The sequence below is a fragment of the Ctenopharyngodon idella genome, chromosome 10, assembly GCF_019924925.1.
Source record: "Ctenopharyngodon idella isolate HZGC_01 chromosome 10, HZGC01, whole genome shotgun sequence".
In the NCBI taxonomy this organism is placed as follows: Eukaryota; Metazoa; Chordata; class Actinopteri; order Cypriniformes; family Xenocyprididae; genus Ctenopharyngodon; species Ctenopharyngodon idella.
In genome coordinates, this window is record NC_067229.1 from 16,750,238 (window position 1) to 16,773,941 (window position 23,704).

Sequence of the window (23,704 nt, forward strand, 5' to 3'; positions counted from 1 at the left end):
GGGTGCCGTGTATTAGCATGATAACGCACCAAAACACACAGCAAGACTTGTGACAGAATTGTTTGAATGAACATGAAAATGAAGCTGAACACCTTCCATGGCCTGTGCACAGTCAACGGATCTAAATATTTTTGAGCTAGGGTTTTTTTGAAGGGGTTAAGAGATACCTGACAAACTCTAGTTTAAAAGAGTACAACAACATGTTTATTTGGTCAGAAAAAGAAATAACGCACACACTGCCAGTGTGTTCGCATCAAAACTGAAGTATACTTTGGGTTTAAGGTCTACACTAAGATTCTTGCTTCCAACCTTTCTGTGTAAATCTTTGTTTAAAAAAACAAAAAAAACAATTCAAAGTGTGCACCAGATTTACTGTAGGTATTTAATACTACAGAGGATCTGAAGAAGTAATACTACTGCTGAAAAAACGAATTTGTCCTACTATCTATAATGCAGTCTGCAGGCAGGAGTTTTTCCTGCAGAAATCTGCTCCAGATACCCAACTTAGCGACTCGAAATCCCACATGCTTCACTCAAGGTCAGCCAGCTTTAATGTAAGGTGTGAAATGTGTGCGAAAATGGGAGAGGATTCCAAGCACCATTACACCCAGCAGACATACACTCTAATCGTTAAATCACTGTACCACAACCCTCCAAATGTCACAGGAACCGAGAGCATTTACACACAGGCAAATCTGCAATTAATATAGGCAAATCTACGATCTGAGTGGAAATGAACGGTGTATGATAAAACTAGGGGATGCAAACTCAAGGCAAGGACAGGAAGTGACTGCAGCTGCAATCAAATGTCCTCTTTTGACTTATGGTCTCACTCCCGCCATGTCTAACTGTGGTTTTGGTTGCGGTTCTGATCAGGCACGTGGTTCTGGGTGGAGGGTAGGAGGTGCGTCACATGTCCAATGCCTTTGGTCACCCCCTCTCTAAAGAGCAGCTTGGCTCCCACGCGCAAGTATTCAGGGTGCTTTAAGAATCTGAAACACACTACGGCTCTCTCTCCTGTCCGCAGCTCCTCCTAGAGGACAAATACACACATATACATGTAATGATATGCAAGCAACACTCTTCAGAACACTGTTTGTGTTCCACAGAAGAACGAAAGTCAACTAGGTTTGTAAAGACACGATTCTTTTAACGCAGGGATGAGCAACGTCGGCCCTGGAGTGGTGCTGTCCTGCAGAATTTAGCTCCAACCCTAATCAACACACCTGAACAAGCTAATCAATGTCTTCAGGATTACTAAGGCCAAAGCCCCCTGAAGGCAAGTCTGCAAGGTTAGCAAAAAAAAAGTAACGCCTGCTAACGCTGCGGTACGCAGGGAAGGAGACCAGAGGCTGTTTTTTTAATGGATGTCAATGGAGAAGAGGCTACGCTGAATAAACTTCTCATTCTTTTCTATTGTATCCGCAAACAGTGATTGACTGTCGCACAACTCTGAACGAAATTCAATGATGTCAAGGCTGTAATGTAATTGGTTATCAAGGCACACATGATCCAAGTCAGCCGTTTTGCTTTCTCTAATGGCAGAGCCACAGACCCTCGTATCTCCCAATAATAAGACCATCTCTGCTAAGGCTACAGGCAGGTGAGTTTTTTTTATCAGGGTTGGAGCTAAACTCGACCGACGTTGTCCATCCCTGCTTTAATGTCAGGAAGCAAAATTCCACACCTTCCCAAGGAGGCACTCCACAGTGGCGGTCTGCCTCACGTTCCCCACATGCACCGTGACCTGGAACCCACGGCGGAAAGTCTTGGCGTGGAACAGGAGGACAATGGCGGCCTCAAACTGCCAGCAAATTGTAGGGTTCATTTTAGGACTCACCATGACCATGCCCTAAAAACACAAACACTCTTTAAAAAAGAAAGTAAGAAAGACATCATAAAAATATGGCTTTGTAAAGTTTTTTCTCCTCTTGCTCTCGTTTTGAGATCAGACCTTTCTTAGTAAAGAGCGATCGAAGTTCCCAAGCGCAAGCGTGGCGGCCTGTCCGGCTCTCAGAACGCGGCAGCCAGAGCGATTCCTGTGAATACTGCACACCTTCAACCTCAGGAACCTCCCATCATCAGTGGGACCCACAACCAGTCGGTCTCCTTCACGACACACACCACTGTGTGTGAATGGAAAGTCAATTATGAACTAGAAAAGGAAAGTTGGTCAAAACAAATTGAATATTGATTGGCTTGAAAAAGCCTTTAAGTGTGAAGGTTATATAGGCCTTAAAGTCGGCATGAAACAGAAGTTGCGATTGTCTTTTCTTCTCTACTGTGATGTCTATCCAAGTGAAACTGCATCTGAAATGAGAGGCCGGGAATTGATTGGATTGATTGGAAGTTGGGCGTTACTAACAAAATGGAGGCAGATCTGAATGCCCGTTTGCAGTCGGGGGAAATAATGTCAGTTGTGGGGGATATCCGGACTCTCATCCGGACTCACTGCTAGCACCCTCACGTTACTTGTAAGAATTTTATTTATTGAGGATGACGAGGACTGTCAACGGCACTAAACAGCGAGAAAGCGCGCGAGAGAGACTGACTGACTGAAGGTGCATGTCCGCTGGCGCAGAGCGAGCGGAGAAGAGCAAGCATTTTCAGTTCATTCCTATGGAAGTTGAGCTTCATGCTCACACATAAGTCATGCTCACTCAGGTTCCATAGGAATGAATTTAAAAACGCTCGGGTCGCTTGCTCTGCTCCAGTGGACACACAGCCTGACTGACTGAGCGTGTCCTACATCAGGTCATTCATGAGAAAAATTTGTTTGCCATGTCCAAAGAGTAATGTTTTCGTAATATCCTTTCAATGTTTAAGGGTACTGTACACCCCAATGACTGGCATCAGCGGTGGTTAATGCATTGATCTCTATAAAGTGAAGCGTCAGCTTCAGCATTTCCTCCGCTTACCCCAGCGACAGCATTTACCCCTTACGTCACTGGATCTGCTGGCAGTTCCAGATTGCTCCACCCTCGAGCCATAGCATGTGACAGGAAGAGACGATGAGTCGTTTTGAGGGGGAGGGGAGGTTAATGTTTTTGATTAAAGATTACAAGGGCACATTAATTTAAAAAAAAATAATGAAGTGCACGGATAAGTTATTTATAATAAATACTACAATATTCCATAAAAAAATAAGAATTGTCAATTTTGATTTCATGGCCACTTTAAGTTGCGGTCACATTGGCCATCGTTTGTCAGATTTTTGATAATGAAATCCAGTAATTGCAATAGGAATCCATGCAATCTGGGATTTCGCATGAGGGGAAAAGATCTGTTGGTCACAAGGATTTGCTGTGTTGACCAACAGAAAGCTGCTTGGTTTGAAAGTGACTTATCTGTGAGCTGTCCTTCACACATCACTACACTATTGACAATAGACAATTGACCTTTTTTTGCTGCAAAACTGTGCAAATGTGATCACACCATTATGCAGTTTGAATACTATAGGAAGAGATATTCAATGTTTACAGATTATAGATTTTAAGTTTTAAAGCTCTGTTGTGGCTAGGGTGTTCTGGGAGATTGCTTGAGTGATGTTAAGCAGGTGAAAAGTAGTAGCTACAATATTAAAACATTGTTAGGTAGTAGAGAAGTTGTTTTGAATGGTTGCTAGGGTGTTGCTAAGCAGTTGCTATGTGTTTTGGGTGGTTGTAAGAACGTTATAAGACAGTTGCAAGAGTGTTGCTGGGGTGTTGCAAAGGTGTTTTGGTGCTAGTGCATTGAAATCTAGGTACAAAGCAGTTGCTACAATCAGGGCTCTGAACCGGTTCAATAAACAAAAACAAAAAATGGAAACTAATGAAATTTTAACAGGAACAAGTTTACATAAACCAAATCAAGTTTAATCGTTCTGAAAATGCTTATTTGAAATTGTGTACTGTGCAAAGTATTACACACAGGCTGTATTGGCTATGACTAGACAGCAAATACCAGACTAAGACACTTCGCTCCTCAAATACATAAAACATTAGCCTTTACAGACATCATGTTTTGAATAAAGAAAACACTGTACTTATTCAAAGAACCAGTTTTTATTTACCCTTGCACTGCAAACAAGCAGAGACGCTCCAAAATGCATGTAGGACTTCATTCACAATTGAGGTAGGTGGAGCTACTGAATGAGGTTTGCCGACAGTTTGAGGATCCACTCGATTTAATGTTTTCTTTAGTTTTTAAGCCCTGGCTACAACGCTAAAACAATGTTAGGTTGTAGATAAGTTGTTCAGAGTGGGTGCTAGGGTGTTGCTTAGCAGTTGCTATGGTGATCTACAGGTGGTTGTGAGAAAGTTATAAGACAGTTCCAAGAGTGTTGCTGGGGCGTTGCAAAGGTGTCTTGGTGCTAGGGCATAGTAAGTGCAAAGCAGTTGCTACAATGCTAAAACATTGTTAGGTAGTAGATAAGTTGTTCAGAGTGGTTGCTAGGGTGCTATGGTGTTCTAGGTGGTTGCAAGAGTGTTGCTGGGGCGTTGCAAAGGTGTTTTGTAGGGCTGCAACAGCTAATCGATACATTTAAGCATATGTCTTGCCCTGTTGTTCTTTGACAGATGCGTGCACTGTTTAATGCCTCTGAAGCGTGTTTTCCTCAGCGCATAACTTATATCCTTATCTGTAAATGTTAGAAAGTTCTGCGAGCATTTCCATTTTGCATATTCTGACAACAAGTGAGTCTTGTTAAACTTCACTGACTTCAATGAATGAGCTCCGGTGGGCGTACACGCATCAAACAGATGGAACGCAGTAGAATAGGAGCACAATAATTTTGACTAAAATACACATTTTAAAACACAGTTGCTTCCAAGCTAGGGCATTGCTAAAGTGTTCTGAGTGGTTGCTAGGGTGGTGCTAGGGTTTAATAAGTTGTTATAAGTGGTTGCTAGTGCATTGTTAGGTGGTTGCTCCACAGTAATTAAACAGACAGACAGACAGACAGACAGACAAGACAGATACAACAGATATGGACTGACCTGTACAGTGTTCCACCGACCACTGTCCCTACGTCAGGAACACTGTAAATCTCATCCACCTGTAAGAACACATCAATTTGACATTAAAGTGACATCTAGAATTAAGACAACATATGCATGTTGGTTAGATTGTGAGAGTACCTGGAACTCCGTGAGCTGCTGCATGAGCTCCTCTTGCTCTTTGCTGTTGCTCAGAGGAGGAAGAATGTTGAAAAAGACCTTCAAAAGGTCCAGATTCTCTCCAGATACACTGGAGAGCGTGAAGATGGGTGTCACACTGTGAGGAGAGAGACACACACACATATACAAACCATTACACACACACATATACAAACTAGTGTGCTGAACAACTGTCAGCGGTAGGGTAGTTTGTAAGGTACTAATTTTTACATATTTAAATCTTAAAGGTACAGCACTAAAAACAGCCTGTTTAACTGTAAGGCTCAGAGAGAAGGTTAAAGTGGTCAGGAAAAAATAGACTATGTTTATAAGTGCAGTAAACACGTATAATAACCTCTCTCTTCTCATACACACATGTACCTGGAGGATTGTGCGAACTGCTGTGCAGCAGTGACAGCATCATCAGGGCTGGCCACCACCATGGGGACCTTGTTGCAACCGGGCTGTTTGAGCACTCTCTCCAGCTGACGGACCGTTTTCTCCACTGTGCTTTTTCCACAGAGGTCCACTTTACTCACCACTATGAATATGGGCACCTTCAGCGCCATCGCCAAACCCAGGTGCTCCCTAGTTGTACCAGCTGAGAGAATTTTAAAGCATGAGAATAATGTTGTGACACAAAATTTGTTCAAAGTAGGGCTGGTTGATCTGGGTGGTTTTGATTAATGATTTATAATTTGATTTTTAAAAAAAAGTATCCACAAAAAAAGAAATGTTTCTTGAGCAGCAAATCAGCATTTTAGAATGATTCAGAAGGATCATGTGACACTGAAGACTGGAGTAATGATGCTGAAAATTTAGATTTGCATCACAGGAATATTTACATTTTAATTTTTACACTGTATTTTTGATCATATAGGCTACAGTAAATGCAGTCTTGGTAAGCATAAGAAACTTCTTTAAAGAACATTACAAAAACGTACCGACCCAAAGCTTTTGAACAGTAGTGTACATATTTGATTAAAGAACTATATTTTATAATAAATAACTATATTTTATAATAAATATTTAATTATAATATTGAATTTATTGTAAATATTTAATATATATTGCCCAACTTTAGTTCCATGTTTAGTGGCTTATTCATTAAATATTCTTAAATCTTTTTTAAATCAGTATAAGTATATAAATACTAACCAATGCCAGTATTGGCTCCCACCACCAGCATGGCAAAGTCTGGACAGTAGCTTGTCAAGCCAAATATGGTGGTCTTCAAGTACTTATAATGACCAGCGAGATCAATAAACGTGATCATCTTAGAAGAGCTCTCACAGATCTCCTCTGCTGTACGGGAGTCACTGTAGTTTACGACCTAAAACGATGTAAAAGATTATTATTACAATTATTTCTCAAACCAACATACATATATGCTAGCAAGTAGGAGGTTGTTGGTTTAAATCCCAGTTAAAGCTCTACTGAAAAAATGCACCAGAAATGAAAATGTACCTGTGGGTTTTAAATATTTGTCTCACCTCTCCTTTGCTGTTGAAGCCAAGGATCTCAAAACTGATGCTGGACGTGCGTCCGGTTTGAATCTCATGCAGGTGTCGAAAGAGGTTGAGTCTTGCCCTACCACGTCCGTTATCCAGCTCGCCTTGTGTCAACACCCCCAGCAGAGTTGACTTCCCTGAGTCCACGTTACCCAGAACAGCCACACGAAGATCTAGGAACTACACACAACAATTTGATAATACAGAACGCATTATTAGGGGCCGTTTACACAACACCGTTTTCAACTAAAAACCGAAAACTTTTTATGCATCTTGGCCATTCATTTAAAAGACAAAAGCATTTTAGGGGGCCTTAAAACATAAATATTGAATTCATTACTCTAAAAAATTTCAATTTCTATAACATCCATAATGTAACAAGTAGGCCTAAAGTAAAATAACATATTTTACCTAAAAAAGGGTCAAATTACTGGATATTTTTAAGAAACTGACAGACTTACACAATCATGAGAGATCCTGTTGATCACATGACAACAAAACAGCTTCCGGTATGTTGTTTATATCCACTGACTTTCATTTGGTGGACAAAAGTTAAAAAAGTTGTTGGTAACACTTTACAATAAAGTCTCATTTGTTAACAGGACAATGCATTAACCCTTTAAGTCCTGAAGGCATTTTTAGAGTTGTTTTTTTCTTATTGACACACACAAAAGTAAAGGCTCGTAACTCCAAAACTATAGCAAGGAAAGGTAGGTATTATTTGATAGAAAACTTTTTAAATTTTTAGAAGAAAAAATTACATTTGGACATTCTGATGCTGGGAAACTGCTGATAAAAGACAAAAAATATATAATTTTGATATAATCTTATTTGTCATGCAATAACTCAGGAAGGAATTAAGGTAGGATGATTATTCTTTTTTAATCGTGAAGTTCCTCTACATGTGAGCTGCATCTGGATCAAATTTTGTGGTGATTGCATAAAGTAATCAAAAGTTTTTGTTTAGCCCTTGACACCCCCCCTAATGGACATTTTGAAATGGTTACTCCATGAGGAATATCTTGTGATCGACGCAATGGATTATGTTGATTTTGGACTCATTTCAATCGGGAGCATCCACTGTAAGTAAAGATGTGCCATTTTCTACGATCTATGCATGTTTTATGAAGTTATAAGCGAAACCATCATGCGAAAGCTACATCTGAATTTAGTTAGCACCTGTACACCTGTGTTATGTGTCGTAACTACGTAAGGAATATCTTGTGATCAAGTATTGGATTATGTTGATTTTGGACTCATTTTAATTGTAAATTGTAAATAATGATGTGCACAATCAATGATTTTTCACAATCGCAGCATGTTTCATAAATTACGAACAAAAACGTGACATAAATGCCACAGCTGTATGTTATTTAAATATGGGTCTTGCGGGGCTTCCCGTACAAAAACTCGCTCAAGTTTAGTCAAAGCCCAAAACAATTATGCTTGCTGTATTCTACTTCATGAGACCTTTCAAATGACATATGACACATGATTATCTGAGCTGTATGATGTTTTTGACACATTGCAATACATAAAAGTATTTTATAAATTATGAAAACATTTTTTTCTTATTTATCAGCAAATAACTTATCACTACTTAGGAGTTAATCAAAGTAGCTACAAACTAAAGTTCAGACTCTAAGCTTTCAAAGTACACCTATTTTGTGTTGATCAAGGTAGTAGTTTTGAAAAATATAATTATTAATTTTTTTCGTAGCTAGGTGGCGCCCGCGCGCTAGTACACTCCAGTTTAGAGGGACTACTCAGCACTCATTAAGAGTTTATCAAAATAGTTGGATGCATTAAAAAGCTGAGTTTCTAAGCTTTAAAATGATACATATTTCTGTTATTCCTGTCAGTGGTTCCTTAGTAATTTGATTATGATTTTTTTCAAGGGTGGTGATGTTAAACCCACTTTGGGTTTAAAGGGTTAACTAACATGAACTAACAATGAGCAATATATTTTTACAGCATTTATTAGCCTAATGTTGGTGTATGCAAATGTTTATGTTCATGTTAGTTCACGGTGCATTAACTAATGTTAACAGATACAACTTTTGATCTTATAAATAACCACTGGTATGATTGTAAAGGGCTGTGGTGTACAGTAGTACATAAAAAAGTGCTATATAAATGCCTCAATCATTCATTCATTCAACTATATTAGTAAATGTTGAGATTAATATTAGCTAAAAATTAATAAATGCTGTAGAAGTGTTGTTATATGTGTTGTAATGTAGTTAACTAATGTTAACAAATGAAACCTTAATTGTAGTGTTACCATGTTGTTTGAAAATGATCAATTTTTTATTTTAATATTTTTTAGTAGAAAAAAATATAAATCTTTAGTAAATCTTTTATTTAGTATTTTATAATAAATAATAATAAAAGATTATTTTTATCCCAATAAGTTATTTATTTATTAAGTTATTATCTAAAATTTAAAACATGTTCATTATAAAAAAGGTATATTCAGGAATTTCAGGTCATTATATGTGCAAGCTACATTTTTGAAATGTCATATGACTACAATTACAACAACCACAATTCATAATGGAAATTAAATGGAAACTAATTGAGGCATCACAAGTTAACCTGCTGGTCATCTGGAACTTTCCTCACAAGAACTTCTGCGATTTTCCGTCGAGCTCTATCGCAGTCGACCTCCCTCTCTCTCAGGAGTGTGATATCAGCTCCAACCCTGTGCAGAGTCACAGAGTCTTACCAAGACAACACAACACGCTTATAAGCCATTGACATTAAAGAATTAAGAGGCCATATTATGCCCTTTTACAAAGTCTTGATTTTGTTTTGGGCTCTACTAGAATAGGTTTACATGCTTGAATGTTCAAAAAACATTAATTTTCCACATATTTGACATTGTTGCAGCACCTCTCTTCCCAGTCTGTCAGTAACGCTCTGTTTAGTTCCTATCTCTATGAAGCCCCTCCTTCTGAAAATGCAGTGTTCTCTGTCATTCTTTGTTATCAACAATATAAAGTAAGTGCATTAAATATTACATTACGTCAGGGTTTCCCAGACTGGGGTTCATGATGGAACTGCAGGGGGTTCGTGAGTTTAATGAAAAGCTATCAAGTAATGAAATCATAAAAATGTAAAATTAAAATAAATAATTTTTAAATAAAAAACAATCAAAATTAAAGCCGCAAGCAGCGATGAAAGGGCCCTCGCACCCGGACTCGCCACCACCCGTTGGCCTTAGGAAAACAATGAACAGTGGGCGACATGCATGTAAGCGAGGCAAAATCATTTAAAAGTGCCACACTTCCTGCTGCCAGCAGGTGGCGCTTTGACCGTAACTGAATATTGCCATGTAGATGTCATCAGGCCGGACTATTATCAATCATGTGAAGTTTGGAGCAGATCGGACATAGTATGCTCGAATCACAACAGCTTCCTCTTTCATGGCGAAACATCAGACTTTGTCAGGCCGCCACGGACACGTGGGGTTACAACAACTTCCTGTTTTGTGGCTTTAATCAAATACTTTAGCACTGAGCCAGGTGTTGCATGATTTAACGTGTTTCTAGTATATTTGGTACTTTGTGGCATATTGAAATGTGTTTCTGGGAGTGAATTACAGTGTAAAGCATCCCACTTCCTGTTGCCAACAGGTGGCACTATGACAAACTGAATATTGGCATATAGGCATATATGTCTTTAGGCCAGGACTCTTATCACACATGTGAAGTTTGGGGCACAATGGACATAGTATGCTTGAGTTACAACAGCTTCCTCTTTCATGGCGAAACATCAGACTTTGTCAGGCCACGGACATACCCTTCAGCGAATACTCAAGATCTTTGATATTTATCATTGCTAAGGTCTTAAGATTAGACTGACCAAAAATGATGTTGATCTGGTTAAATCTCTATGAGGAGTTAATCACAGTGTAAAACATGTCATTTCCTGTTGCCCACAGGTGGCGCTATGACTGTAACTGAATATTGCCATATAGATGTCTTCAGGCCAGGACTCTAATAAAACGTGAAGTTTGGGACAGATTGGACATTGTATACCTGAGTTACAACAACTTCCTGTTTCTTGGCGAAACATCGAACTTTGTCAGGCCGCCACGGACACGCCAAAGCCACTGGAAGGCAAGCCTGCAACCTTTAGCCAAAAAAGCGTAACGGCTAATGCTAACGTTCCACCTCTGGCAGTATGCAGGGAAGGAGACCAGAGGCTGTTTTTTGAATGGATGTCAATGGATTGAGAGGCTTCACTATGCTGATTAAACAGCTTTTGTGGGGAAATAGCTAATCATTTAATTAATCGACAGCCTGTTTACTAATCTTCAGCATGTTTTGTACTAAAAAATACTTTCGTTGGGAACTATATGTAGATTTTAGCTTGATAAAAATTTATTTTTTTAAGAGAAGGCAGACTAGGGAATGTTGCGACTGATGTCACTGCCATTACACGATAGGCTGAGAGGTGCCGCACATTATTAAGTTAGCCGTTAAGCTTTTTCCAATGGTAAGAGATACAGACCCTCTCATCTCCCTATAATATACAATCTCTGGACAGGCTCTTCAGCGAAAACTCAAGATCTTTGCAATTTAATGTCGCAAAGGCCTTTAGATTAGACTGACCAAATACGATCTGATAAAAGCTCTGGGAGGAGTTCGCTAAGGTACAGCGTGTGGAAATGGCAAAAATTACACAACTTTGTAAAGTTAATTAAAAATATCAGACTTTCTGTTCGGTTTCAGATTTTACTCCAAGAGACTTTTTTGTAGGTATTGGGCTTGTACATGTGTCTACCGAATTTTATACTTGTACGTGAAACATAGCGTGAGGGGCACTTCGTTGAAAAGTTATAGGTGGCGCTATTGAGCCATTTTGCCACACCCAATTCTGAAACCCATTTCAGACATAAATTTTCACCACTTCTGATGCATGTGCAAAGTTTCATGAGTTTTCAAACATGTTCAGGCCCTCAAAAATGCGATTCATTTGGACGAAGAAGAAGAAGAAGCGGAAGAATAATAATAAACGGAGCAATTCCAATAGGGTCCTCACACCATCGGTGCTCGGGCCCTAATAATACACCTACTAAAGAAGATTAGAAAATATTTTATTTGTGTACCTGCATGTCATGTGACCATTAACCAACATTAACCGAATATTTCAAAATGCAATATAATCCTGTTACAAGACACTTAATTTTTTAGAATCTTATAACAAAATCCAGATTACATGTAATCAGTTAGGCTACTACCCACTACCCAGCACTGCGTGCTTTGTTCCCCGAAGAAAACTACAGTGGAGGCGTTTCAGGGAGCTCAGAAACAGAGTGCATTGATATAGAGAATAACTCCCTTTGGAGCGACTTTGACTTTGCAGACCGTTTTCATGATCAAACCGCAATATTACACACTAAAGAAAGTTGTAAAAAAGCATAATAGCTCCTTTTTAACTAATTGGATGACAGATTGAATACATACTTTTCAGCCATTCGGCGAAGAGTCTTAAGCGATGCTTTCATATCTTCTTCTGTAAGTCCAACCAGCAGACCATTATCCTCCACCCCAATCTGATACACCGCCTCCCCCCGGCCCTCCTGCAGTCGCCATTTCAACTGCGTGGCCAAGTGTTCAAAGCGATACTGCGTGGGGTTTACCAACTTCAACTGGGTGAAAAAAGACAGAATCAGTATGCAGTATTGGATGAACTGGGATGATAAAAATCAACCCAATTACAAGTTGAACTTCAATTTCACTTAATCAGATTGTGATTGTAGGGTTTGTGTACCTTGTATTCAATGTTTCCCTCTTCAGCCTAAAAACATGAAGATATTTTGGGGGGAAAAATATTCAATTAAATAAAAATATAAATAAATTTTTGCAAAAATCAGTACTAAAAACAAAATACTGAAATTAATAATAAATGCATAAAATGTATTTATTTGGCACTGCATTAACATAAAAAGCGTTTTATAATTTATTTTATTATTCTCTTTATTTAGATTTGCTAAACTATTATCTAACATAAAGTAAATGTCTGTTCTCGCCTAAAAAGTGTAAGTTACATTTTGGACTGTGAATTCTGTCAAAGGTCTTAGCCTTCTCTAACCAACTAAAATCATACAATTGTTAGTATTACTGTAGTAAATTAGTATTCACTAGCCTAGCTGTCACCAAAAAGAAAACAAAATGTAAAAAAAAAAAAAAAAAAAAACCCTGAAAACTTCTTATTATGATTTTACAGTAGCATAACTGTACGATATTTTGGCGAAAGTTACCAATTTTGTGCATATAATATATCAGCGAGCAGCTTAACACATTGCTGCTGTTATAAATATCCTAATTAACTATAACGTAGAACAGGGACTCTTTTATACACGAAATTCTGTCTGATATTTTGTTTATTGATATACACAGTATCATCTCCGTTGGCTAATGGTTAGCATCCGCGAACATACATCTTACCTCCGGTGGTAGAAACGGCGGAGGCTCGTTGGCCTTCTTGCCCCTCCGTCGCTTCCCTCTTTTGCCTCTTCTCGTCCGGGATTTCTTCTTTGGTGCGTTTTCTTTCCCGCATTCAGCTGCATTCTGCGGGCTGCTCGGTTTCGCTGCAGACTTGATGCTGCAATGGTTTGCAACCTGCACATCCATAGCTCGCTCGCATATAAGGTAGATTTAAAAGGCTACAGTTATAAACTAAAATTGTAATATATGTATCTTTTAAAAAAAATGCGTTTCTCTGCTATAAACAGATGCAATGCATTTCCTTTCATTGAAGTTATTTACTATTGCACTGGGATACGCGGTCCGGGAGCCATGACCGCAGCTACATCTTCCTCAGTAAAAGCCCGCCTCCAATATTCGTCAACCATTCGTCATCCACCATCTACTTAATCTGACAAGCACAAACTATCTGTCAGTCTATCTATCTACTTTCTCTTTCTTTCTTTCTTTCTTTCTTTCTTTCTTTCTTTCTATCTGGGATTCTGACAGTAGCATATATAGCATATATAGCTATATATATATATATATATATATATATATATATATATATATATATATATATATATATGCAGTTTATATCATTAGTCTATCTATCTATCTATCTATCATCTATCTATCTATCTATCTATTTATCTATCTATCTGTCTGTCTGTCTGTCTGTCTAGTCGTTATATATCAGCTCCTGCAGGGGGCGCAAGAATATCACTTTTCATGCCTCTCTAAAATTATTCATTTGAGAGTTTTTGTGGTCATTCAAATCGAACTCGGTGCTCCCATTAAGATTCATGATGATTATGGCATTTCAGCAGCCAGGAATAAAGGCATGTAATTAGTCCAAAAACTTCTCAGCTATTCATAGATTATGTGGTCCTCATGGGTGAAGCCCACAAGAGAGCAGAGGTGCACAGACGGAAAATCTTGCGTGAGAACTAGACTAATGGTTGAAAACATGTTGCTGGCAAGGCCTTTAGGGAAACATCATTATTACTATTACATTAATCACTATTATTTCTCATAGTCTACTATGTATTTAAAGTATCTAATAGATAATTTGCTTATAAAGGGGGGGAAAAAAACAATTCAGAAACACATTCGAACATTCGCTGTACAGCGCCCTCTTGCCGAATTAAAGGATTAGTTCACTTTCAAATGAACATCACCCCAAGCTCATACTCGTTTGGTAACGCTTACTGCCATTATAAAGCTTGGATGCGTCAGGATTTTTATTAATATTTCTCCGATTGTGTTCATAAGAAAAAAAGAAAGTCATATAGGCTACACCTAGGATGGCTTGAGGATGAGTAAAGCTTGGGGTAATTTTCATTTGAAAGTGAACTAATCCTTTAACAACACAGACATGGCGGGTAACAGTATTGACATTTAAAACCATAGTTCATCCAAAAATTAAAATTCTGTCATCATTTAATAGGGATGTAAACCCACTCATCCCACGATTCGATACATATCACGATACTGAACTCCCGACACGACATTACGATACTTCAAGATATATGGTAAAAGGTTAACAAAAAATTAACTGTTGATTAAAATGCTGGTATTGTATTGGGAGTGGAAATGAATAGGCTTGGACTTGCTGCTGGTAACCCAATGCACAGGACAATGGTGACACCAGAATAAAAATATTCATGATTCTGAAGCTGAAAATACACAAAAATACGAATATGCCTGCACTGTCATTTATTAGACATATTTAAAATAATGTAGGCCACTTTTTACTGGTAACACAATACATTTGGCATTATCAGGACCCATAAATATTCCCCATTTCATTATTATACATTATATATAGTTCAGTGTAGAACTGACACTAAAACTTTTTTTCTCACAGTCATTTTCATTTTGGATGAATTGTACACAATTGTCACCACCCACAATACATATTGTTGCATTTTTGTATTGTGTATATAGATATATTGTTACACCCCTATCATTTAATTATCCTTGTGTGGCTCCAAACCTCTATCCACTCTAAAGGTTCAAGTAGTTCATATGACCCTGAAATATTTTTTTCAAACTAGTCTCCTTCCAATGGAAAGTCATTTTAACAAACAATATAATTAAATGGGTGGCAAAGAGACAGTGTCTTTAAAGTGATTTTATTAAAAGCCTCTTTCAAGAAACACACAAAGCAACAACAACAGTATGACATTTAAATGACCTGTACAATTAGGTTTCTCAAATCATGCATCCGTTACATTACAATGTCATAGCAACAAGTTCATTATCATAATCAGCTTCATCAATGGCATTAGCCTTACACATTACCAAAGAGATGACTCATATAAATCACACTTAGTTCTGTTTTGTGTTCTATATTCTCTCAAACCCAAACTACACTAGTAAAATTGAACAACAATGGCTATAAAATAAAGGCAGCACACGTATCATTCACTTCTACGACACAAATTTATTATTATTAATAATAATAATAAAAAATTCTTTAAAAAAAAAAAAAAAACACATCAGACACTGATGTAACCTCCAGTATACCTTCATCCTTGTCTTTTTAAGCAATCTCTTGTCTGTGCCATGATGGTCCCTGGTGGCTACATCCTATAAAACACAAGCCCTATTGCATGAAATGTAGGCCACATATTATCATAGTGCTAAGCTACCTCTGTAGGAGAAACCATCTTGCATTGTTTCACACCATATCAACATCTATTTTCTAACATTAAGGATATAAAGGTAAACAAAGACTTGACTGTTTGTATGTGGAACACTTTGTAGGCAAAGGTAACAACATTATGGAGTCGAACAGAGTAGCTAAATGCAACACATGCTTCGATATTAGATATATTTCTGTACAGATGAACCGAATGTAGCGCCCTCAGTGGGGCAGCACCAGGGATATGTTCACAACATGAATTATTTCAGACCTGGGATAAACATTTGATGACTTTGATAAACAAAAATTAAACGTATAAAGAACTTTGGCAAAGAAAATAAGAGTTTTAAGTAGATAAGTTCACATTAATGTTTGGAAGCCGGTAAACTAAAGCAGTTTAAAGTTATTTAAAAAAGTTCATATATTTATTTACACATACATTCTAAAAATAATAAAAATTGTCAATATTTGTAAATAATTTTGGGAAAAACTTTTTTTTAAAAAAGCCATATTTTTCTACGGTTCATTTCTCCCTAAAGGCACAGTGATAGAGTAAAAGTGCTCCATTAGAGGATGGCTATATGACTACAAGTGGAACTTAATTGTGTTCTATAATTAAATCTTATAATGAGGTTTGCCTTTGTCCTCCGGAGGAGTCTGACATTTTATCATCCTTCAGTACAACCAAGTTAGCTGCCATATACTGTGTTAACCTGTTTCTTTAGGCCTAATGTGGCAAGTTATAATATTGCTTGCTGGACTGCTCAAGAAAAGCCTGTGAAAGATTCCCACAATTTTTAAAATAAATTCTAAAATAATAAAGTTACACCATGACGCAACTAAACTATTTAGCTTTCAGTAAAGTTTAAAATATTAAATGAATTTCACTCAGAAATTGTCATTATGTACTCACTTTCATGTATTTTCAAACCTTTCTTCAGTGAAACATAAGATATTCAGCAGAATGTCCAAGCTGCTCTTTATTTCTTATAATGAAAGTGAATGGAGACCAAGGCTGTCAAGCAAACGTTTCTAGTACAGATTTTTAAGGAATTACTTGCATTTTAGTCGATTCTACACACAAAGCTATCAGATGCCTTCATACAACTTGGAATACAGCGCACAAGTCATTTGTCCTTCTTGTTGTTTTACAGCTCTTGTTCCCCATCAACTTTCAAAAGAGCATCAACATTCTGGTATGGGTTTGGAACAACATGATGGTGAGTAAATGATAACAGAATGTTCATTTTTTGATTAACTATTCCTTGAACGCTTGTAACTACACTCTACAGTGCAGTAGATACAAGCGCTGTATCTGCTCATAGATGTGTATCTGCTCATAGATATGTATACATAGATGCCACATTCAGCCACTCCAGGTATGCCTGCCATTTTGGAACAGTCAGCGTGTTGTCACTCACAGTAAGAATCAATGATACCACAATATTGTGCAGCTTCTGGCTGTGAAACCGCTGAGATTTAAATTCCCAAAGAAATGGGATAAACTTTCACATATGAGAATGTGTTAGTTTGTGTTTGTATGGCCTGGTTTCACAGACAGGGCTTAGATTAAGCCAGGATTAGTTCAATTAGGACATTTAGGTACGGTTGTCTTGAACCGAGCCCGAGCGCGACTGCCCCTCTCCCCACTCCCCCGCTGGCCCGCACTCACATTGCCCTTAACGTTCCGTGCCGGAGCACGCTTACGTCATATATGATGCAACTTTTTGTATGGAAGAAAACAGGAAGAAATGCACTTTCGCTAAGATATTGCTTAATAGATTTATCATTTATGCCGCGCAGTGATTTTCACTTGCACGTATCAGAGGATTATTACAAACTACAAAGGCAGCTGATGTTGGAGGTATTTTGCTACTGCAAACTACAATTCCTGTTCATCAATAAGGTGAGAAGCAGACCCATTATAAACCCAAATACACTCTAATTAAGTACATGAATTGAAAAGAGTACTATCCGAGTAGTAATAAAGATGTTTGCCGTCGTAATAATGACAGTAGCGCACACAAAGTAGTAGCTGTTAGCGCTCACATTGCATGCGAACCGCGCTCGAGCCCAACCAAACCGTGCTCTGGCCCACCTATTCCAAGCAGGCCAGGGACAGCTAAACGAGCCGCTCCCCGGCACGGAACGGAGCGACTATTGTTGCAGATGCACAGTCAACTCTCTTTCGAATATTCACGGACCGGCTTTGACTGTTCCAATATGGCTGACGGCTTACATATAGTGGCCCTTAGAAACAAATGCTAATGGGGCATCTATGTATATATCTATGTATCTGCTACCAATGCACAGATACCGTTTTCGAAACTAGATAGATAGATAGATATCTAGATTTATAACTATATAGATAGATTGATAGATATTATTGGACAAATACCAATCTCGGTACAGACACATCCCAAGCACCTACCAACTAAACAAGCTAGCTTTATCCCAGGTCTGTATTGGCAATTCTAGCACCTGGTCGGACCTGCAGACAAGCTCAAGGGGCCAACGACATGCAGTCACCATCATAACACTCACAATAATCATGGTCCCGGACTGTCTCGTTTGAAAGTGTGAAAGAGGGTTTCATCAACCAAGGCAATCTGTTATATTTGGTAGGTCTGAGACCCACTTACTCTAAAAGTCTCTAAAATGATATTTGAACTCCTCCAATCAAGTTCTGAGAGAAGTTACCCCTCGTTACCAACCCCAAAAATACAGTAACTATTACATGAAACACAAACTATTGTAGTCAGAAGGCAAATATGAGAAGGTACTTCTCCAATAAGGAAAGTGGGTTGTTGAGTATGTGGAAGGTTTAACGTACAGTACCACACTTTAGATGCAGTCCTCAGCATTCACACTTGAGTCAGTTTAGAGTCTCGGCAGACATCTGGATCAAAGCGTTCAAGCAGAAGGAAATAACTTAACTGTCCTCAGGATTTCGCAGCTTGGTGCATATAAATACAGTCACGTCTACGCCCGGGTAATCTAGTGAGCGCCATGATGACTTGGGTTCTTCATGAGCAATGGTTCTTCATTAGCAAAGGAGACAGTTGGCAAGATCAATGCATGGGTTGGATGCCTAAATGGGCATGTTGCCACAATAAGTGTTATCTAACAAGTGTGTGTGCGGATACACAATCTTCATCCACACCTGTTGAACTTCCAAAGCAGGAGTGAAGCATCTTGTGTGCACCTCAACAATGCACCTCAAAAGATAAAAAACTTTTTGGTGCAATGTCTCGAGTCCAAGAAAGCTGTTAAGATCAACATTTTCTGGGTGGATTCTGAACTTTAGGTCTGGAGATATGGGAATGGCGGTCTCTACTGGACTGGTGGTGACAAGACAAGGCGCAATTACTGGGCAAAAAGGCTGTGGAAAGTCAGGATCACTGGGGAAAAAAGAGGGGGAAGAAAGGCATGAAGTACTACAAAACCATCATAACATGCTGTTTAAAAAGTATAGGTCAATGGAAGCAACCCTGCCTTTAAATATTACTTCAATATATCTCAATTTCACCAAAAATACATTTTAATTTCATTAACGGCAACTATTTTAGGATGCGTTAATATCATTATGGCAAGTTCTCATGGGGTTAAGTGGGCAGATATTTTGGCTGGGGGCATTTAGGGGGAACTTTCAAGAGGCAGCTGTGGTGGGAGAGGGTGGGTTGTCAGCTTGGCAAGGGGAGGAGGGTTCAGAACCAGCTCCAGAATGGCAGAATTCCTTGATGGTGACTGTGAGAAGGTTTGTGGTGACGTCAGTAACGACTACATTGGCACAGCTGGGTGCCATTTCAGGGTGCCAATTAGGGTCCCCCTCTTTTGGCACCCTATTTTCCTCAAGAAGTGGGGCAGTAGTGCGGTCACTAACCTGGCTGACCGACGCTTGACCCGCCTGGGTTCGATGTCGGAGTTTCCGTTTTCCACCCCGTGAAGTGGCGACATTCGGAGTGCCCTGGTCTTCATCTTCTAGAGAGGATGATGGGGAAGATGTGTAGGAGGGTGAGGAAGGGAGGAATGGCGCCGAGCTGGACTTTGGGTGAGGTTGGGAGCTATCTCGGGAGCGTGATGAGGCTGGGGAGCCCAATTTAGTTGAAGTAGGTGCTTCAGGTTGAGTCGGTTGTTTCTGAGGTGAAGGGGAGCTGCCATTAGACCCACTGGAGCTGGATGGAGAAGGTGGTGGCTGGTACTGAAACTTCTGTGCATTTGCAGAGGAATGGCTACCACAGAAGCTTCCACCTCTTTGATTGGCTTTGTTGGACCCTTCATTGGCCATAGAGGACAATGGCCCACAGGGGTGAAGCCCAAATGGCTGGCCGTACATCGGGAAACCCAACATCTTCATAGGATGCTGGAATGGCCTATAAGGCATGTCCCCATGCTTTTTCCCAATGATGCGATTTCGGGATGGGATTTTCGCCCGCCCCGTGGATGACTGCGGTGACCTTCTACTGGCTACTCCACCATTTTCAGATTTGTCAATGACCTTCAGGTTCAAGATTATGCGTCCCCGCTTAACCTCCCGAGGTTTTACCCTACGGTTGAGAATGCGGACAGTTTCAGAGAATGGAGAGATGGGAGGACGGGATGAATATGTGGATCCTGTGGGGTCGGCCAGAGGGTCAGGTCGTGGCAAAGGTCGTCGAGACATTCTATGACAACGATGGATGTCTTTCTTCAGTTTATGAGCAGCAGCGAGAGAGTGCACTCTGGGGGTTGGAGCGGTGGAGTAGGAAGAGGATGATGAAGGCTGAGGAGCAGCTGAACTTGCAGAAGAGGACGAGGTTGGAGGCTTCGCAGTGGTGCGAGGTGGAGTGCGTCGAGCATTTGAGCTTCGAGGTCTATCACCCGCCTGTGCCCGTGCCTAGACAGGTGGAAAGCAAATGTGACTAAGAGGTACTACAGTATCAAACAGAAAGTTTATTTATAAGTTTTGAAACACTTAAGGCAAAAACTTGTATTATAACACCTAAAATTTTAAAAATTTGATAGATTTCTAAGAACATTTTAAAAAGACTCAAACCTTTAGTACAAAGTTTTTTGGTTTAGGTCCACGTTTCTTTGGGCCATAAAGTTCCTGCTCACGCTCCCTATGAAATGTGGGAAAGAACCATTTAAGCCAAGGAAAATATGACATCACTTTAGTGTCAAGCCTAAACCATAACAATCAAAATGAAAGCCTTTGGAGCATAATGCAAATCTTCTTTGTTTAAAAATCCATCATAGAGGTTAGTTTCCAGTCTAACTGGCAGCAAAAAGCTGCAAAAATAAAGTAAGAGTAGAAAAAGAATAAATGTAAACCTAAATCTTTCTCTATAAACTTTATAGAGAATTTAGGTTAAGAGGTAAAGGCAAAGTCTTTAAGTGACACTTACTTTTGCTCAAAGGCTGTGATAAGTCGATCATCTAGGATGTTCTCCTCGGGTTCCCATGTGCTGTGCCTATATTGCAAAACATTTGATTCTTTAAAGTGGTAATGGGTACAAGTTTTAAAGGTTTAAGGTTTCCCCATTAAGATTTCATCCCCCAAGACACCTGAAGAAGACACTTGAAGAAACCTACCTGCAAAGCTACTGTACTGTGAGAAGTTTTAGGCGTTTGTGTAAAAATGCTGTTAAGTGAGGATGCTTTTAAAAATTAATGTTAAGTAGAATTTATTGATCAGTTAACTTTTATTAACTAAATCAAATCAATATTTGGTGTGACCACCCTTTGCTTTTAAAACAGCTTTTGTCCTAGGTACACTTGCACATAGTTTTTCAGGTAGCTTTGCAGGTAGGTTTCTTTAGGTGTCTTGGAGACGTTGCCACAGTTCTTCTAGATTTAGTCTGTCACAGTTTTTCTGTTCAAGTAAACACAGACAGACTCTATGATGGTGAGATCAGATCTCCGTGTGGAGCATACCGGCTGTTGTCAGACTCCTTGTGTATACAAAAATCACACTAGATTATTACAATTAATGACAAAAGGAATGTTTGGAAATGTAAACTGATATTTCCTACTGACACACTACAGCAAAAGATATAAATAACTAACTTAACTTTTTTGTGTGTGCAAAAATACTAACATGCCTAAGACTTTTGCATAGTACTGTATATATTAGGGGTTTTTTTTCTTGTTATAGATCATTTAAATAGTCCTGTGGTGTGACAAATGAATTAAGTAAATTTTTATATATAGCTCTCAATTTATATAAATCTATAAAAACTACATGCACTAAATCAGAATTAATTCACATGACTTACATTGTTCACAGCTAGAGTTTGGCGTTTGGGTCAATTTGTTGTAGTTTACTTACCATTTGGATGTAAATGTAATGCTCCTCACATAAATTAGATTTGACGATCAAGTTTAAAATAATTCTCATAACCATTTTATAATTATGCCAGTTATTAAAAGAATTATTTAAAGTAGTAACATACAAATCACTTTATGTTCTTTATAGAGCTGCAGCTGTTACACACTATTTGCGCAGAAAATGCAAAAAAGCCTTAAAGTGAAACCAAAAAGAAAGTTTCCATTCAAACAACAGAAAAGGTTAAAATACAGTTTGCAACCCTGAAACAAACAGCACAATATAATATGTTAAAATATGTCCATTGTAATATTTATATATTTTACACACTTACTTTAGCGCCCAACCTTTCCATTTAACCAGGTACTCAATTCGACCCTGCGGAGAGAAAGACAGTGGGAAATCCTCCTTATTTAACACTAACTAAAGAATGCATGAACAATGCATACTCTATTTCAACCTCATGACCATTTATTTAATTTTTGGGGCTCAGTAAAGTGTTTATCTAAATATAATCTAATACAGCACAACCTACAATTTAAACTATGTGGCATGACACCGTGCAGTACTTAAACTCCTGCATTGTTGAGATCTTTGAATCTTGGGTCAGCCAGCATGCATTGATTTTGTCATGGACTTATGCCAGACTGTCCCTTTTTAGCCTCCTCCTGCTGCTCTTTTAGCGGGCTGTTGTCAGTTCCAAGCAGAGCACAACCTAATTTTACAACATAAACTCAAGTTGCAAATCCAAATGTCCCACATTTGACTTGTTTTTTCCAATCTGACAATGCAAATAAATACACTGAGTCGCTAAATAGGAAAACATCTGCAAGTAGGCCTCCCCCTCTTGTCATTGCAGGCGCCTTTAAGCTCCGCATCGCGAGACAAACGAAAGACGACCCTCTATGTGTACTTTACGTCGTAAAAAACACCCCCAGCCCCCCTAAACCTCATTCTTTCTTACTTACTTTCCTAACGCGGCTTTTCAGGATGGATTCCGCGGCGAAAACCCGGTCTTCTGTCGCCGACAGCTCCATCTTTTCGGTGCGCGCGCTCCAGACGGCTCTGTCTCGCGGCTCTACACTTTACAAATCTGTGACAGCAACAAACCCCCGCGCTGTCACGTGATCCGGGTCAACTAGCCCCGGTAGTCCTGGAAACGGCGCGAGAGGTAATGAAATATTAGAACATTTCCCCATAAATTATAACTCACAATTTTTAAAGATGTAAATCACATTCGTTGGTTCAAAGTGTTGAATTATTAAAGTCACCATAAAATAAAAAATTGACAATTCTTGTTTTTTATAAAATATTTATGATAAATAATTGATCTGTATTTTTTTATTAAAAAAAATAGTGTGCCCTCGTAACCTTTAATCAAAATATCTTCCCCTCCCACTTGCACCCACATATCTTTTCTTCTCTGATGAATTGTTCACTTGCACGATGGCAGAACAAAACCTGTCACTCACATGAGATCACCACAAAGATCCAATCAATTCATGATGGACAAAATCAAGTCCCGCCCTAATGTTTTTCTTCGAGAAGCCGTTTCACTCGGACACACATCACAATAGGGAAGAAAATACTATTGCATTAATGCCTTCCTGCAAAACAATAATCTA

General features: G+C 38.8%; 2 protein-coding genes across 3 annotated transcripts; both read right to left on the reverse strand.

Annotated features, from left to right (window-relative positions):
* Positions 1–528: 528 nt before the first annotated feature.
* On the reverse strand, positions 529–13,499 carry gtpbp2b (GTP binding protein 2b). The gene is made up of 12 exons (XM_051908472.1): positions 13,105–13,499; positions 12,428–12,454; positions 12,121–12,305; positions 9,245–9,350; positions 6,629–6,826; positions 6,294–6,468; positions 5,517–5,736; positions 5,118–5,253; positions 4,977–5,035; positions 1,955–2,126; positions 1,688–1,852; positions 529–1,033 (listed from the first exon to the last, which is right to left on the reverse strand). Exons 1-12 carry the CDS (start codon positions 13,288–13,290, stop codon positions 845–847), a joined length of 1,818 nt encoding a protein of 605 aa, XP_051764432.1. The 5' UTR covers positions 13,291–13,499; the 3' UTR covers positions 529–844.
* A 1,745-nt stretch (positions 13,500–15,244) lies between these two features.
* On the reverse strand, positions 15,245–23,195 carry cbx6a (chromobox homolog 6a). Of its 2 annotated transcripts, XM_051910688.1 has the most exons (6): positions 23,048–23,194; positions 22,414–22,457; positions 21,160–21,225; positions 20,808–20,874; positions 19,656–20,648; positions 15,245–19,173 (listed from the first exon to the last, which is right to left on the reverse strand). In XM_051910688.1, the coding sequence occupies exons 1-6, from the start codon at positions 23,114–23,116 to the stop codon at positions 19,171–19,173; spliced, it is 1,242 nt and encodes a 413-aa protein (XP_051766648.1). In that variant the 5' UTR covers positions 23,117–23,194; the 3' UTR covers positions 15,245–19,170. The 2 variants fall into 2 exon arrangements, with proteins under 2 accessions (XP_051766648.1, XP_051766647.1); XM_051910687.1 differs by having other exon boundaries at positions 15,245–20,648; positions 23,048–23,195.
* Between the last annotated feature and the right edge of the window lie 509 nt (positions 23,196–23,704).